The 14,982-nt window shown below is 40.3% G+C and overlaps 1 protein-coding gene across 3 annotated transcripts in view; it reads right to left on the bottom strand.

Moving 5' to 3' along the window:
• Nucleotides 1-263: 263 nt before the first annotated feature.
• The window catches only part of FAM120A (family with sequence similarity 120 member A), a 104,934-nt gene continuing 90,215 nt past the window's right edge, over nt 264-14,982 (bottom strand). For 2 of the 3 annotated variants that reach the window (XM_027098370.1, XM_027098372.1), the window contains exons 13-18: nt 14,066-14,275; nt 12,127-12,310; nt 11,417-11,554; nt 8,951-9,092; nt 8,382-8,478; nt 264-2,176 (exon numbers count right to left, since the gene is read on the bottom strand). In XM_027098370.1, the coding sequence (XP_026954171.1) occupies nt 1,865-2,176; nt 8,382-8,478; nt 8,951-9,092; nt 11,417-11,554; nt 12,127-12,310; nt 14,066-14,275 (1,083 nt within the window). In that variant the 3' untranslated portion in view covers nt 264-1,864. The remainder of the gene's footprint in view (nt 2,177-8,381; nt 8,479-8,950; nt 9,093-11,416; nt 11,555-12,126; nt 12,311-14,065; nt 14,276-14,982) is intronic. The other variant, XM_027098371.1, reaches the window with a different exon arrangement.

Genomic DNA, 14,982 nt, shown 5'->3' with positions numbered 1-14,982 from the left:
TTTTTTTTTTTTTAATTAAATTTCTATTTCTAAGCCTGCTCTATTAGAGAATGTCTTTTTTGTAACTATGAAATTCAGACATCAGCATAACTTGCGTTTTGACCACATATGTTTCTTTAGAGCTAGAAACCTGGAATTACCTGCAATGGGCAAAATATTTCTAAATTTTGGTTATTTGACTAAGCTCTTCAGTAGCTGTCTCAATTTGAATTAAACCTTAGTAAAATGTATGTTTTTACAAGGAATTTAAAAGCCGTACCATCTTTATACTAAAAGAATAAAGATTTTTATTAAGCATTGTAAGTTGCATTCAATAGCCTTCAGATACACCACACCACAACCCATCTACAATCAGTCAAACCCAACAGCAGTTCATTCTTGCACAATCCATGAGTTAGGGCAAAACTCCCTTCAACTTACAGTAAGATCCTACTCAGGTCTTGCGGGCAGGGATTGGGGAATTACATCTCATTTCTGATCACTAATGTGTGATGAAGAGCATCAGGAGAATTATATGAAAACGAATAAGAAGTGATTCTGATTTCAAAGTACATTGTTTGGAAACATTAACAAAAACATCAAAATGATATAAGTATACCTGCTTCTACTAAATTCTTGATGGGAAAGTTCTCAAGAACAAGCAATTTGTTTCCTGCTACAGAAGGGGGGGTTGTTTTTTTTTGTTTTTTTTTTTTAAAGATCAAAGGGATTTTTTTTGTTTTTCACAGAATTTCATATTTTGCTAATATGAAGGCATAAAACAGCAACAAAGAACAATAATGCATACAGCAGTGAATACACCAGGGTAATGTTGATATTCGAAACAGCTAGATAATTTGGGGGGTTTTAGAATAAATGCAACAGAGGTCAATAATCACAAAATTTTAAGGTTAGAGCAAGATCAGTCAATGACTAAACAGAGTTAACATCTTTTATAGGACTATTACTGATTATTAGCATTTTTGTTTTGCAAATGGGCACATACTGGTAAGAATGGAAGAAAGGACAATAACATGCATAATATTAACTACACACTTTAAAAATTATGAACCATGCAGAAGTTTAGCTCAAGTAGTAGCACTAATGGTCTACGTCCGATTCAAAACCACATAGTTCATTGATCACAGATGCATGGTATTAAGTCACGAAAAGTTTCAGAACACAGTGTGTTGATTTTGAAAGGTCATTTGCATCTTCTATGATTTCAACTTTATCTCCATTTAACTTGCTTGTAAAGTATGTATGATGTACTGTATATTTAAAATCAGCAGAACGGCAATATTACTCTATAGTTTTTTTAGTTTTGATAGTTGCACTTTTTTTTTAACACAAAAGAACCACATCAACAGTGATGAAATTTAAGTAAGAAAGAAAAACTGTGGTTGTGCCTAATTTCTTTCATAATCATAAAATCAAAGCCTTAGACAAAGCTTTCTTGTGAACAGTAATGCAAAATCAAAGATAATGGCATACATATGGTGCCAAATGCTAAAAATGATATTTTAAGCTATATATACTTAAAGACTGCCAAAATTTGTTTTCTTTATAGTTCAAGAAACACAGCTATAGGCTTTTGTCATTAACCAGTTTAAACTTTGTGTGTACTTCATTTTAAGTGTGGGAGTCAAATGCTCTTCATTTTCTTTCTCTCTTTTTGTTTTATTGTAGCATTTTGACTACAACTGGTTAAAACTAAAAATGTGTTGTTTAAATCTCTGATATCAAAGAGGGATCCGAATTTCCAAAGTCCTCATTTTTCTCTTACGGAAAGGAAAAAATGTACATAACTGTAGGCTCTCTTTCTCTCCAGATATTCCTAAATCCTTACCCTTCCAGCATCCTTCACCCTCTATAAAAAATAAGTTTACTCTTCTTTCTTTAAGACAGCTGCCTCCAGAGCATCAGCTCTACGGCAAGCACTGTCTGTACTTAGTGCATTTAAGTGAGGATTTGTATTGCACGTCTTAGAGTCATTGTTCAAGGCACTTTCCGAGTGGCTGGGGGCCCTGGTGTCGCCCGCGCTCCCATTCATCTGGGGAGCCGGCTTCTCCTCAGCCACCGCTCCGTTTTCAGCCAGGGACCCGTCTGAAGACACAGCGGAGGATTTAGATTCCCCGGATCTCGACTTCAGTTCTTTGGCCACTTCTTCTGCTGAAGCAGCATAAGGAGGCTTGCCCTATTTAAAATGAAGCACAGCAAGCGATAAGGCAGTTTTTGATAAACAGCGGGTGAGAGGAGACACCAGTTGAGGCCTGATGACACTCACTGCAGATTTAAGAACAGAACACAGCGAGTGCATGGCTGTATCTCTCATTGTTAGGTACTCTCTACCCTATGCATTTTATACTGTGTATACTCTCTATACATTCTATTACATACTCTATATCCTCCATAATCTATATTCTCTAAACTCTACATATTCTATTGTATACTCTATATACTCTCTACATTCTATTATATACTCTATGCACTCTCTTCTCTATATATTCTATTATATACTCTATACATTCTCTATACAGTTGACCCTTGAACAACATGGATTTGAACTGCGCAAGTCCGCCATTATGCGGTTTTTTTCCAATAAACACATACTACATTACTACATGATCCACAGTTGGTTGAATCTGCGGATGTGAAACTGTGGATATGGAGGAGGGCTGACTGTAAAGTTATATGTGGGGCTTCCCTGGTGGTGCAGTAGTTGAAAGTCCCCCAGCCGATGCAGGGGACACGGATTCGTGTCCCGGTCCGGGAAGATCCCACATGCCGCGGAGCGGCAGGGCCCGTGAGCCATGGCCGCTGAGCCTGCGCGTCCGGAGCCTGTGCTCCGCAACGGGAGAGGCCACAGCAGTGAGAGGCCCGCGTACGGCAAAAAAAAAAAAAAAGTTATATATGGATTTTCAACTGCGCAGAGTCGGCATTGTCCAAGGGTCAACTGTACTCTCTATACTTTACAGTCTATATACACTCTATAATCTATCCACTCTCTACATTCTATTTTATACGCTATCCATTCTATCATCTAAATTTTCTACACTCTGAACATTCTATTATATACGCCATCCACTCTGTAGTCTGTATACAGGGTGGAACTGGAGGCACCTATCACCCTTGCTTTAGAGACGCCCTCTTGTACACCACAGGTAATCATGGTCCCCATTTGGGCTCAGTGTTACACAGTGTCTTCTCATTTTAGTTTTCAATCCTATAGTTCAGAAACACTCATGTAAACTTTTCTAGAAGTCAATACTACTGTCATTCTCTTGGAACCTTGAGAAACATAATTAATATAAAAATATAGGAGGGCCAAGAAGCGGAGAAAAATAATACTGAAGACCTCAAGTACATGCTTTCAAATCTCAAAACCCTCACTCTCTCGAGGAAAAGTCCACTTGCCAGACTAAACACACACTTGTGGCAGAGTACTGCCAGTGGTGATTAAGCAGTTCCCCCATGGGTGCCTGCTACAGGAAATGTGCTGAGGCGCCTGCTTATTAGGGAACCTCTCTATAGTTATGAAGGATGCAGGAAGACTAAGAAGGAATGCCAGCCTGTACTTGCTTGGAAACAGACACTCCCTCTCTCTACAGCTAATTCTTCCCATAAGCCTAGGCCACTGCAAGGGGTCCTCCACCACTATATGCACCACAAGCACGGGGCAGCACTGCCTCCTCTGTCCCACTGACATATCGTATCAGCACTGGCCCCATCAGGATGGCAACAACAGAGAAAGGAAGGCCAGAGACTCTTAGGAAACAAGCTGCCCTTCATCATCTGTCCTTCTCAAGGTGCAAGAATACTACTTTCACTTAAAAACGAGCAACAGGAAGTACCAAGGAATCCACGCATTATGGCAATAAAAGATGGAACAACATCCCTAAGGACAATGAAATACATCAGAAAGGCATGTCAATAAAAGACCAAGACTGCTTCCTTTGATTTTAAAACAGGCTGTGACAGGACAGGATGAGGAAGAGGAGCACAGATTAAACCAGGAAAAGCCATAAAGTGAGGCGAAAAACTTTGGGAAGAATTTAAAATAAAGAAAAAATAATTCCAGAAATGAACACTAAACTAGAAGAAACAACACCAAATAAACATCATAGTACCTGAAGGTGAAAGAACAAAATTTTTAAAATCAGAGAGATGAAGAAAGGGAAATGCAGATCAAAACCACAATGAGACACCATTTCATACCCACTAGGATGGCCAAACTCAACAACAGATAGTAGCAAGTATTGACATGCATGTAGAGAATTGGAATCCTCATACATTGCTGATAGGAATGGAAAATGGTGCAGCCATTTTGAAAACAGTTTTGCAGTTCCTCAAATGCTTAAACACAGAGTTACCATATGACCCAGAAATTCACTCCTACATGCATACTGAAGAGAAGTGAAAATGTGTAGTTAACAGTACTCTTATATACTTGAAAGTTGTTAACAGTAGTTAACAACACTCTTATAGTTAACAGTACTCATATATTTGAAAGTTGCTAAAAGAGTATATCTTAAAAGATATACTCATCACAAGATATACTCATCACTTAAAAGATTTCTCATCACAAGAAGAAATTTGTAATTATGTGTGGTGATGGATGTTAACTAGACTTATTTTGCAATAAACACAAATATCGAATCATTATGCTGTACACATGAAACTAATATAATATTATGTGTCAATTACATCTCAATAAAACCGGGGGGGGGGAACCCAAACTTGTACATATATGTTCATAGCAGCATTATTCATAATAGTCAAAAAGTGGAAACAATCTAAATGTCCATCAGCTGATGAACAAGTAAACAAAATGTAGTGCATCTATATAATGAAGCATCACTCAGCAGTAATACAGAATGAAGTCCTGGTATGGGGCACAACGTGTGCATTTACATGCAATGTACGGAGAGCAACTCTAGGCAGAAAGCAGATCCACCAGAGACTATGGGGGTGGGGTGTATGACTGCTCATGAATAAGGGGTTTCTTTTGGGGTGATGAATGTTCTGGAATTAACGGTGATTGCATATGACCTTAGGAAGAGACTGAACTGTACACTTTAAACAGGTGAATTGTATAGTATATGAGTTACATCTCAAAAGAGAAAGGAAGAGACGAAAAGGAATCAAGAGTATGCCAAACACCGAAGACAGACCCAGAAGGTCTAGTACGACAGGAGCACCAGAGATGAAAACAAAGCAAAGCAAAAGAACTGAAATGAAAAACTAGTAGTTCAAGAAAATTTTCTCACATAAACAAATTTGAAATTGCATTTGGAAAGAAAGCATTGCATACTGAGTGCATTGACCAAGAATGACCAGCAGCAGGGCATGTCACTAAACTCTGATGGAAAAACGAAAACAATTTAGGCATTTAGCCAAAACAGCAAATGACTTCAAAGGGAAAGACAATTCAATTATTATTAGTCTTTAACAGCAAAGCTTTATAACAGAAGAAAATCAAATAATGTGTAAGTCACTTGAGAAGATGTGAACCAATATTTCTAATTGCTAGGAAAATAAACTGTTTTCAAATTAAACACTGTTTTCCTAAGTCTTCCCTAGGAACCCACTAAAGAAAGAGCCTTAGACGGACAAAATGGACCAGCAGACTCAAGGCTGGTGGGGCACGGGACACAGTTATCTACAAACCCTGGACAAATGTGGCTGAAAGGAGTATACTTTGGACAATGCAGACAATAGTAGCAAAGCTGTTTTTCAAAACTGTGAGGATGACAGGGGAAAATGGGGGAAGCATATACCAACATTTTCTTTTAATTGTTCCCAGTGACTGTGCTGGTGATGGAAGAATTAGCTATTCCTAGCAGACTGTGTATGCAATGTGGGATGAAGTAAATAATGAGTTACGGGATGTTCTAATTTAATCATCCTCTGGGTTCTTAGGAACCAAGATTCTCAGAAGGGAAGAAAAGGCATACTGATATAAACAGTAAAGGTTAAGTCAAATTCCTAAAATCCTAAATTTGAATTAGAAGAGTCAGTTTAATTAGGGAGGAAAAAAGCAGCAGATTACATGTATATATGTTTGCGTGTGCATAGTATATGTGAGTGTGCATGTGTACACCTTTTCCCTCTAGCTCCGTTCATAGGAAAAGCCTAGAAATGGTGATTTGGTGTAGAAAAAAGAAAATAGAGATGTAACAGAAATGAGACTAAATAAAAGCCTATAGTCCTCAGTTTGAACTGGAAACATCAGTGTGAATTCATGAGAATCATACCTTTAAAAAATACAATAAAAAGGCACATCGGTTGTGTGTGTGTTTACATATATAAAGAAACAGGACTCTGTGTGTCTATGTACACAGAACACTAGGAACAATGACTGACCCTATGGCAGCCAGGGTCCATCGGTGCTCCTACTTGAAATGCCATTTCTCACTAAAGAAACTGAGAAACTAAGAGAAACGACTGTCACTGGTCTGCTGGGCTGGGTGATACACCAGACAGGAAGCTACTGAAGACCAGAGGTCACAGCAAAGGGCCCAGTGGCCAAGGATGGGTGAGGTGAGCTACAAAAAACCATGTGTTGACCTAGTTCCTGTAAGGGCTGTAATACTCAGGCACCAAAACCAGAAAGCAATGGGAAGCATCTTTTTATAAAAATACCCCAATAAATAAAGAAAAAGAAATGACCGAATGAGAATATCTTCATTTTGCAATCTGCAGTATATGAACAGATTAACAGGTCCTAACATAAAAACAGATAAGCAGACATGAAAGCACACACTACAGTCTTGCCACAGGGACAAACCGAAGTCCGATGCACCATCCAGACCCAGCTACCAGCGGGCAAGAAAGGTCAGAGCCACATGGGAAACAGCACCATGAGTATGAGTGTGCACTCGGCAAAAGCCAGAAGTCTGTAGGTGAAATAACCTGGGTTGTCCTTCAATAGATAAATGAAGGAAAAGAAAGTGGGGGAGGGAAGCCTGCTGATTCAGAGAGACTTAGAAGACATAGCAAACTATAAGAAAATGAACACAATTCAACATCAGTGTCTAGGAACGCACACGTGAGTGATAAAACCAGAAAGAGACAAGGGAGAAATAACTGAGTGTGAAACTCCAGGGTTGTAGTTATTTTGTGCAGAGGGAGGCAGGGGGTTAGTGTTGGGATTGGGCCCGTGAGGGGCTCTTGATATGGCTAGGAAAATGCTATTCATCACACAGGTGATGGCTACATGGCTATTTGACTTATAACTGATGAAGCTATATTTGTGTGTCTCTGCGGTTTCTGGTATCTCGGTTTTACATTAAAAATAAAAGTGCTTAAGCAATATAGGGACACATATTCCCCACTACCAGCTTAGGAAAGGCCCCTGTATCCACCATGTATGACCATAACATACAACCAGAGGCATTTTTATAGGATGAGCTCTGGAGAACCAGTAAGAATGAAGTTCTCCTCCCTCTTGTAAACCAGTCGAGAGGCCGAGAGTGCCTCTAGCTCAAAAGGGCATTTTGGTGAAGGCTGAGGAAGGTCAGGGTGGGGCTACAGGAGAGCCAGAACGAGCTGAGTACCTCCCCCTTGCTGGATGCTGTGCTACGAAGAGGGGCTGCCTAGGCCTGCTTTCAGGAAAGAGACTGCCTCTGCACTTGACTTGCTTGATGTATTTCATCAAAACAGAAGCTACCAAGACACTAAGATCACCTGGCAAAGGCAGAAGTTTTATTTTCTCTCGGCCAAGTAAGTTTCCAAATATGGGTTATTAATAAATGAGTCACAAGAGTGTACTCCTCTTAATGTTTACAAGGATGCTATGGGAAAAAACTGTGTACTTTGACTAAACGCCGTAATTCAGTAAATGAGACAACATAATACATTGTTAGGGCTGATTGGTGTTTTTAAAAGATTGTTCTCAAGGGAAGTTCATCAGAATCCAAGTCCTAAAATGGAATATCCAAAGCGGCAGTTCTAGCTCTTTCATGAAGACAGATGTGACTTTGTTTTCTCATGAGCTGATCCTTTCAGGGAAGAGCTAGTCAAGATGGTCCAGGAGGAGAAAAAGATGCACTGTTCCAGGATTTAAAGTCACAATTTTCTTTTAAATCCTAAATGTGATTTACCTACATAATGTTTTATAATATAAACAGCATTAATAGCTCCTGGATTATTCTCAGCTAAATGCCTATGTACAGCATGTGAACACGAGATCATGCTCTCTTTACCACAAATGATGATAAAATGATCTGGGTCTGAGGGAATGTACATTTGGTAAGCACCATGTGCCGCTATTGTGTTAGCTCAGTAGCTACAGAAACATTCCGACACCCCTCCTGTCTGGACACAGGCACTGAAACACTGGCCTGGGACGATCAGGCACTCAGGAGTGAACCGGCACTAGCACTGTGTTGTGTTATTACCTGAATCGCACCCTGGTTTTTATAGCCTCTGCCATAGTACCTTCCACCTCTTCCAAATGTTCTGATCACTGGAGTGGAAATAACTCCTCTTGGACGCCTAAACACATAAAAGAGGACAAAAACAAACAGACTTGAATCTGTTACAGATAACATTTAAACATTTAAAATCATATCAAATGGATTTAAAGGTGTCTAGTCTACGCTACAGGAAGCACAAACTTTATTAAATCATGGTCACACCAAAGATTTAGTCCAAGTAATCAATCTTATTTTTTTGGTACATATCCAGTGTATTCACTTTTCAAAATAATGCACTTCAAAAATGTTCTTTTCTTAAAAAACATTAAAAAATGGTTAACTGAGTAATTTTGGGATAATTATTTAATAATGGTTTAAATAATTACATAATGCTATATATAATGGAATCCTATACAACCACTAAGAATGATGTTAAAGAAGAATGTATTTAATGATGTAAAAATGTTCCTAGTAAACTCATGATTAAAGTAACAAGTAAGAGGCTGTTTTTTTAAGCTTACACAAATAAATTTTCATTGTTCAGAACTTACCCTCTTGCTGGTCCTCCAACAGAAACTACCTGTAGGGGGAAAGGCCCACGGCCTCCACGGCCCCGTCTGCTCCCAGCCCAGTGGCCAACCACGGTGCCAGCTATTTCTAGCTTCCCTCCCTGAGAAGGTATAGGTTGGATTCCTGCACAAAAGTAGATGAAAAAACATCTTTACAATCACAGGACTAACAAAGAGAAATAAGCAAGCAGTTTCTTTTCAAATGTGGTTTCCATTTCATATGAAGCCCCTTTCTCTTGCTTTGTGAAGACTTGTTTATTATGTGAACTATCTATGTGCACAAGTTTGATTTTAATGGTTTTATTTTTAAGCTGTTGTTAAAAATACACCTGAAAGTAAGACAACTGTGTTGGCTATTTAAAGAACCCGTGACAACTGAAATAGGTTACAACTGCAAAATGAGCATGGCTGTTAGGTAGAAATAGATCCAATAAAGCATTGGGTGCCTATGGCACACCTCCTATATTACCAAGATGGAAATCTGCAAACTCAGAATGTCTTTCTCTTTGAGTAACTACTTACAAGTTTACTACCTTAACTAAGCATTACAGAAATTAATCAGTAAAGCTAGCCTGTTACTTCTTATTGCATTATTAAACGATAATTTCCCTAGGCAGGGTTACAAATATTCTTTGTATTCACTAACTTCTATTAACTACTGGTAGCCTGCATATTCTAAGGTTTTCTGACTTACCTAAGAAAATCCTCAAACAATTAGTTGGTACCAAAATTTCTGATAAAAACAAAACAAAACAGAACCTCAAGCATCTTCTTTTCTGGCACATGGAATGGATTATAATAAATTCTCCATCATCTTGGTATTAGCCATGATGATTAACAGCCAGGTCGCGCTGTTCAACAAAATCTACAAGCCTTACATTTTCTAGTGGCCGCGTTAAAAAAGTACAAAGAAACACATGAAATAAATATGAGTGATGTATATTTTAGGGAGTTCCCTGGCAGTCCAGTGGTTAAGACTCTGCGCTCCCAATGCAGGGGGCATGGGTTCGATCCCTGGTCGGGGAACTGAGATGCCGCATGCCACATGGTGCAGCCAAAAAAAAAAAGGATATTTTATTTAACCCAATATACCCAAATTAACATTAATTTCAACATGTAAGCAATATAAAAAACAACTACGAATGAGACATTTTGCATTCTTTTTTCTGTATTAAGTCTGTAAAATTAGATGTGTGCTTAGGACACAGCTCAGTTCGGATGAGCCACAGTTCAAGTGCTCGAGAGCCACGTGTGGCCAGTGGCTACTATACTGGACAGCACAGATCCGGATTCCAGACACAATTTGGTGGAAGTTAAGAAGCAGGCTCCTCTTGTCATTTCAGACTAAAAAACCACTTCTGACCAAACAATGTTCATAGTCAGAACTCCCCCCTCCTGCCCTCCCTGCCACCACAGTATTTTATCACAACTGCAGGCCAGCATAAGTTTCCAGGTAAGGGTTGCAAGAAGCTGAAGCTGATTGTGAAGCAGAGAACACACGTTACTGTGCACTGCATGATGCGCAGTAACAGGAGGAAAAGCACCCTGGACAGCCGGGAGAACTCAGGGGAGGCAGGAGAGGGGCATGCAGTAGGAGAGGAGAAGTGGCTCCTACAGCTACAGAGAGAGGGCAGCATTCATCTGTAAGAGTCTTACTGCTACAAAAGATGTCTCTAGGTAGCTTCTGTAAGTATGCAAGTAACTGAGCTGGAAAAATATTCCCGGTCAAGAAAGGCTTGCCTATCCTAAAAGTTCTTCAAAATTGTATTTGAGTAATCCTGTAATGTAGACTTGATAGCCATGTTTAGATCTGCAGTCCCAAAATGTGGGATTTATGACAAAGTCACAAGTCATGGGCTTCAAAGTACAGCAAAATCACAAGATAGTATTTCAAGACTAAATGTTAAGACTTTTTCTCTCCCTCACAAGCCTAATACAAATAAGAAGAGAAGCAATGCGAATTTAAAATAGACTATTTATATATCTGATGTTAGATCTTTCTTTAAAAATGTTTCTATGAAACAAACTGCGATAAAGTTTTTCATGCCAAGAATTGTACAATGCCCTTAGAATCTTCTAAACAAGCATCATCCTCTTTACCCAGAGGGGGCTGTTAGGGAATACGACAGGAAAAAAACATCACTGGGTATTACTGGGCAGCCTGTTCTAACACAGAAGACAATGGTTAGGGGGCCAGGTGCACAGAAGAAGGGCTGTGTGTGGACACACACTGGCCCCTCTGGAAGGCAGAGATGGGCCACAGCAAAGCTGCTGCAGAGACCTGGGGGCAGGCAGAGGCTGGGAGAAGAGCAGCAGTGAATGCCAGAGTGGGGACCTATCAGGAAGGATATGGTGCTGGAGTCAGGACAGACGAGGAGGAAGAAGAGTCAGAAGAAGCGGGAAGCTGCTGGCGGACAGAAGCTCTAGGAGGAGGTGTGGCATAATTACCGCCCTGTGACTTGCTAGTCCTGCTGCTGTCACTGCCTGAGAAGGCTCCGCAGTGTCCTGCTGCTGTCGCCACGCGGAAGGCACGGTAAGCGCCTGTCGCTACAGTTTCCCCATAGGGGCCTCCAAAGCCACAGACTCCTGTGGGACCCGGGTGGAGAGAGATGGGAGAAGCCATGAGGAACTGGGTTCAGGGAGAGCCACCAGTGGGCTTTCAGGCAGAGTAACCCCCATGTCCTTCAGCTGCCAGGGAGGAGACTCCTGACCCCTCCTGTCACCAACAACACTGAAATGTCGCCTTGCCTGCTCTTGGAGGAGCCTCTGGGGACCGAACACTATTGCTGTGGGCTCTGCCACAGACTTGGGAGGTGGCCTTAGTGGAGGAGAGCTCCACTGACCCCACACATGAGAAAATCTTAAATCACAAACGTGAGCAGAGTTTTCAGCTACACTGACCAATTTTAAAATCTTATCTCTGCTATTAATAGCTTTTGTAGTTCCCGCTCCCTTTCCCATACATAATCTCTTCCGGGATCAAGTTTGCTCCTTTCTAATGTGAAGAGATGTTGCTGCCAACTTCATAACTAAGCCTGTCAATTATTTACAAGGTCTCAACACAGCAAGATATTGCCCGCTAAGAAGGCCTGCACGCTGTACGTGCGTCTGTCTCCCCACTCTAGCAAGTCCCTACATACAGTGGTGGACACACTCACCTGCAAAGCCCCGCCCTCGGCCCTGTGCTGGTGGGACGGGCCCGAAGTGCCGTGGGTACACGGAGGTGGGGTAGAAAGGCAGCGCCGCTGGCGGTGGGAAGGGGAGCGGGTGGCTCTGCCGGGAGAAGTTCAGCCCTTCCAGGATGCTCTGCCGCATCTTTTCTACCTTGGCGGCTTGCTCGGCCTGGAAGTCAAGGACTGGCATGTGAAAACTTCACTCACAAGGTTTCAATTGAATTGGAAAGAACAGGAAAGAAATGAGACATGCTGACCACTGTGCCATGCCTACTTATTTACCCATAAATAACACAGTCACAATCTGCTCAGTGATACTTGTTTACAGAATGCAAACATGACCCCAAAAGCAAAAATGCAAAAAAAAAGATTAACAGATACCTCTTCATCTCATAATCTTAATCTCATAAAACAGGAATTTAAATTTCTACTTTCTCAGCATATCTTCAGGTGAGAACCATTTACTATAAAGTTTATTAACTGAAAATGAATTTGGTTCTCAAAATCAATGAGTAAGTCCAGACAGATCATGCTCACAGCCTTCCTTCCACTTGTGGACCAGGGGGTAGATGATGCCTAGTTCACATCTTTAAAATGTACTTTCCTATCAATTTAATTTTAGGTCAGGTATTTACTGTATTTTACAGAGAAGGAACTGAGGCACAGAGTGATAGATGCTTTTTAAGGGAAGCCTAGAGCTCTTTGAGACTGGACAGGACAACAGCCCAATTGATCTGTCTGTGGGGCTGTCTGTGAGATGACTGTTCAGTCACCTGCACAAATGTGGACAATACAACTTGTGTATGTCAAATTCCACTGTGAAAAAACATCAGAAACATTCAACTTGAGTGTCTTTTGTTAATAAATACACAAATATGTACACCAGCAACCAATCTGTAATCAGAGAAATTGAAAATCTGCTTACTCTGTAAATCTGTCTTTAGACTGAGCTTGACTAAAGCAGCACGTGGGAGAATGCATGTTTTGTAGTCTAAGGTTAAAAAGCTTGCAGCACATGTGAGCTTCTTTTATACAAAGGGACAAGATAACCTCATAACCTACTTCACTTTATTTTTAAATCAGGATTTTTAAAAAGTACAGTCAATCCTCATTATTCATGAGTTCCACATCTGCACACTTACCCACTTGCTAAAATTTATTTGTAACCTCAAAATCAATACTCCTGGCATTTTCATAGTCATTTGAAGACATTTGCTAAGTGGGATAAAGTTTGAGTTGCCACCTGAGCTTGAAGAAGACACAGCATTGCCTTCGTGTTTCAGCTTTTATACTGTAAACATGTGTCCTGTTCACTGTCTCCTTAGTGCCACACTTTTCGTGTTTTTGTGAATGATTTTGCTGTTTCAAACGGCCCCAAGAGCAGTGCTGAGTACTGACTAGTGTTCCCAAGTGCTAGGCTGTGATGTACCTTACAGAGAAAATGCACGTGTTAGTTAAATGAGCTTTGGTGAGGCTGAGTTATAGTGCTGTCGGCCATAAATTCAATGTGAGTGGATTAACAATATATATGCATTAAGAAGTATTTAAACAGAAACACATGTAAAACAAGGTTACATATTGACTGGTTGATGAAGATGATGTGACGGGAGGCTTGCAGGAACCTAACCGTATATTTCCCCTAAGAGCAAAGGTTCAGTATTTGCTAATTCAGTGTTCAAGGCGAATATATAGAATATAATTACCGTGAATAATGAGAACCAAGTGTATATCCTGAGCTGGGCACTAAACTGGCATTTGGTTACACACTGGGCTGGGCCCAATCTAAATCAAATTCCTGTCGCACAGGCTTGTTACAAATTCGGTAGGAAAGACGACAGATTAGCCAGTGAGCGTTATTTCATTCTGGCTGGAGGTGGCCACCTGCTCCTCCCTGCCCCACCCAGCCTGCTTTCTTGCAACTGACCTGACCATCACAGAGGTCGATGAGTGGGGTCTTTTCCCGGCTTGCTTTGAGGAGTTTGGACTGGAAGAGCTTCCCATCAAAATACATCCAAGGACAGCAGTGTTCCCAGGGCACTGGCTGGCCACACGCGTCGTTCGCAAACAGGGCCATGTCCACGCCACTCATGAAGAGAGCTGACAGCTGAATGCCGCGGGGGTCGAGGTTCTCAATCTTTAAATGGAAAAGAGTGATTTCTATGGAGTAAGAATACTACAGTATCCAATTCTTACAATGTCTGACTACAACTCTCCACAGGTAATGAGCATATTCCTCAACCAAATGCCCCCTAAGCAGCCCTATCACTACCTTACAGTGTCTTAACACTGACTTGTCTGAACAGAAAGACTTACATTATTTAACAAATTTAAATTTAAGAGACTGTTTGATAAACACACTGAAATATTTCAATTTGGAATTTGTAAAGAGTTACACAAGTATCAAGTAATACTGTATTTAAGGTGGACACATGACAAAGTAACAAATTATTAATAGTCTCCTTAGAAGTTAAGAAGCCCACAATTCATTTACGAAATAAAATTTTACACTGAAGATTCTAAACACTGGTAATATATTAACAGAAATGTTGTAAAAAGGAATACTCTATTAAGATTCTGCATTTTTCAAGCAGTTATCTTAAAAAATTACTTGGTATAATTTCATTCTTAAGTTTGTACTTTATGTTTACATTATTTTATATGTTAATGTTTTAGATAGCAACTTATTAATGAGACTGTCAAAATGTTTTAGGAGAAATGGATAGCTTATAAATGAAAGAACACAACAGCAAAAACACTGTATTTGAACCATGCAGACTATCAGAAGCTAAAGACTTGTATCTGTGGGTTCTTCTCACTCAGTCATTAGTGCTGTGAGCCTTC

The sequence above is a fragment of the Aethalodelphis obliquidens genome, unplaced genomic scaffold, assembly GCF_003676395.1.
Source record: "Aethalodelphis obliquidens isolate GAN/ISIS:26980383/991018 unplaced genomic scaffold, ASM367639v1 scaffold122, whole genome shotgun sequence".
Taxonomy (NCBI): Eukaryota; Metazoa; Chordata; class Mammalia; order Artiodactyla; family Delphinidae; genus Aethalodelphis; species Aethalodelphis obliquidens.
The sequence above is the reverse complement of the archived record's forward strand: the minus strand, read 5'-3'. Positions and strand labels throughout refer to the sequence as shown.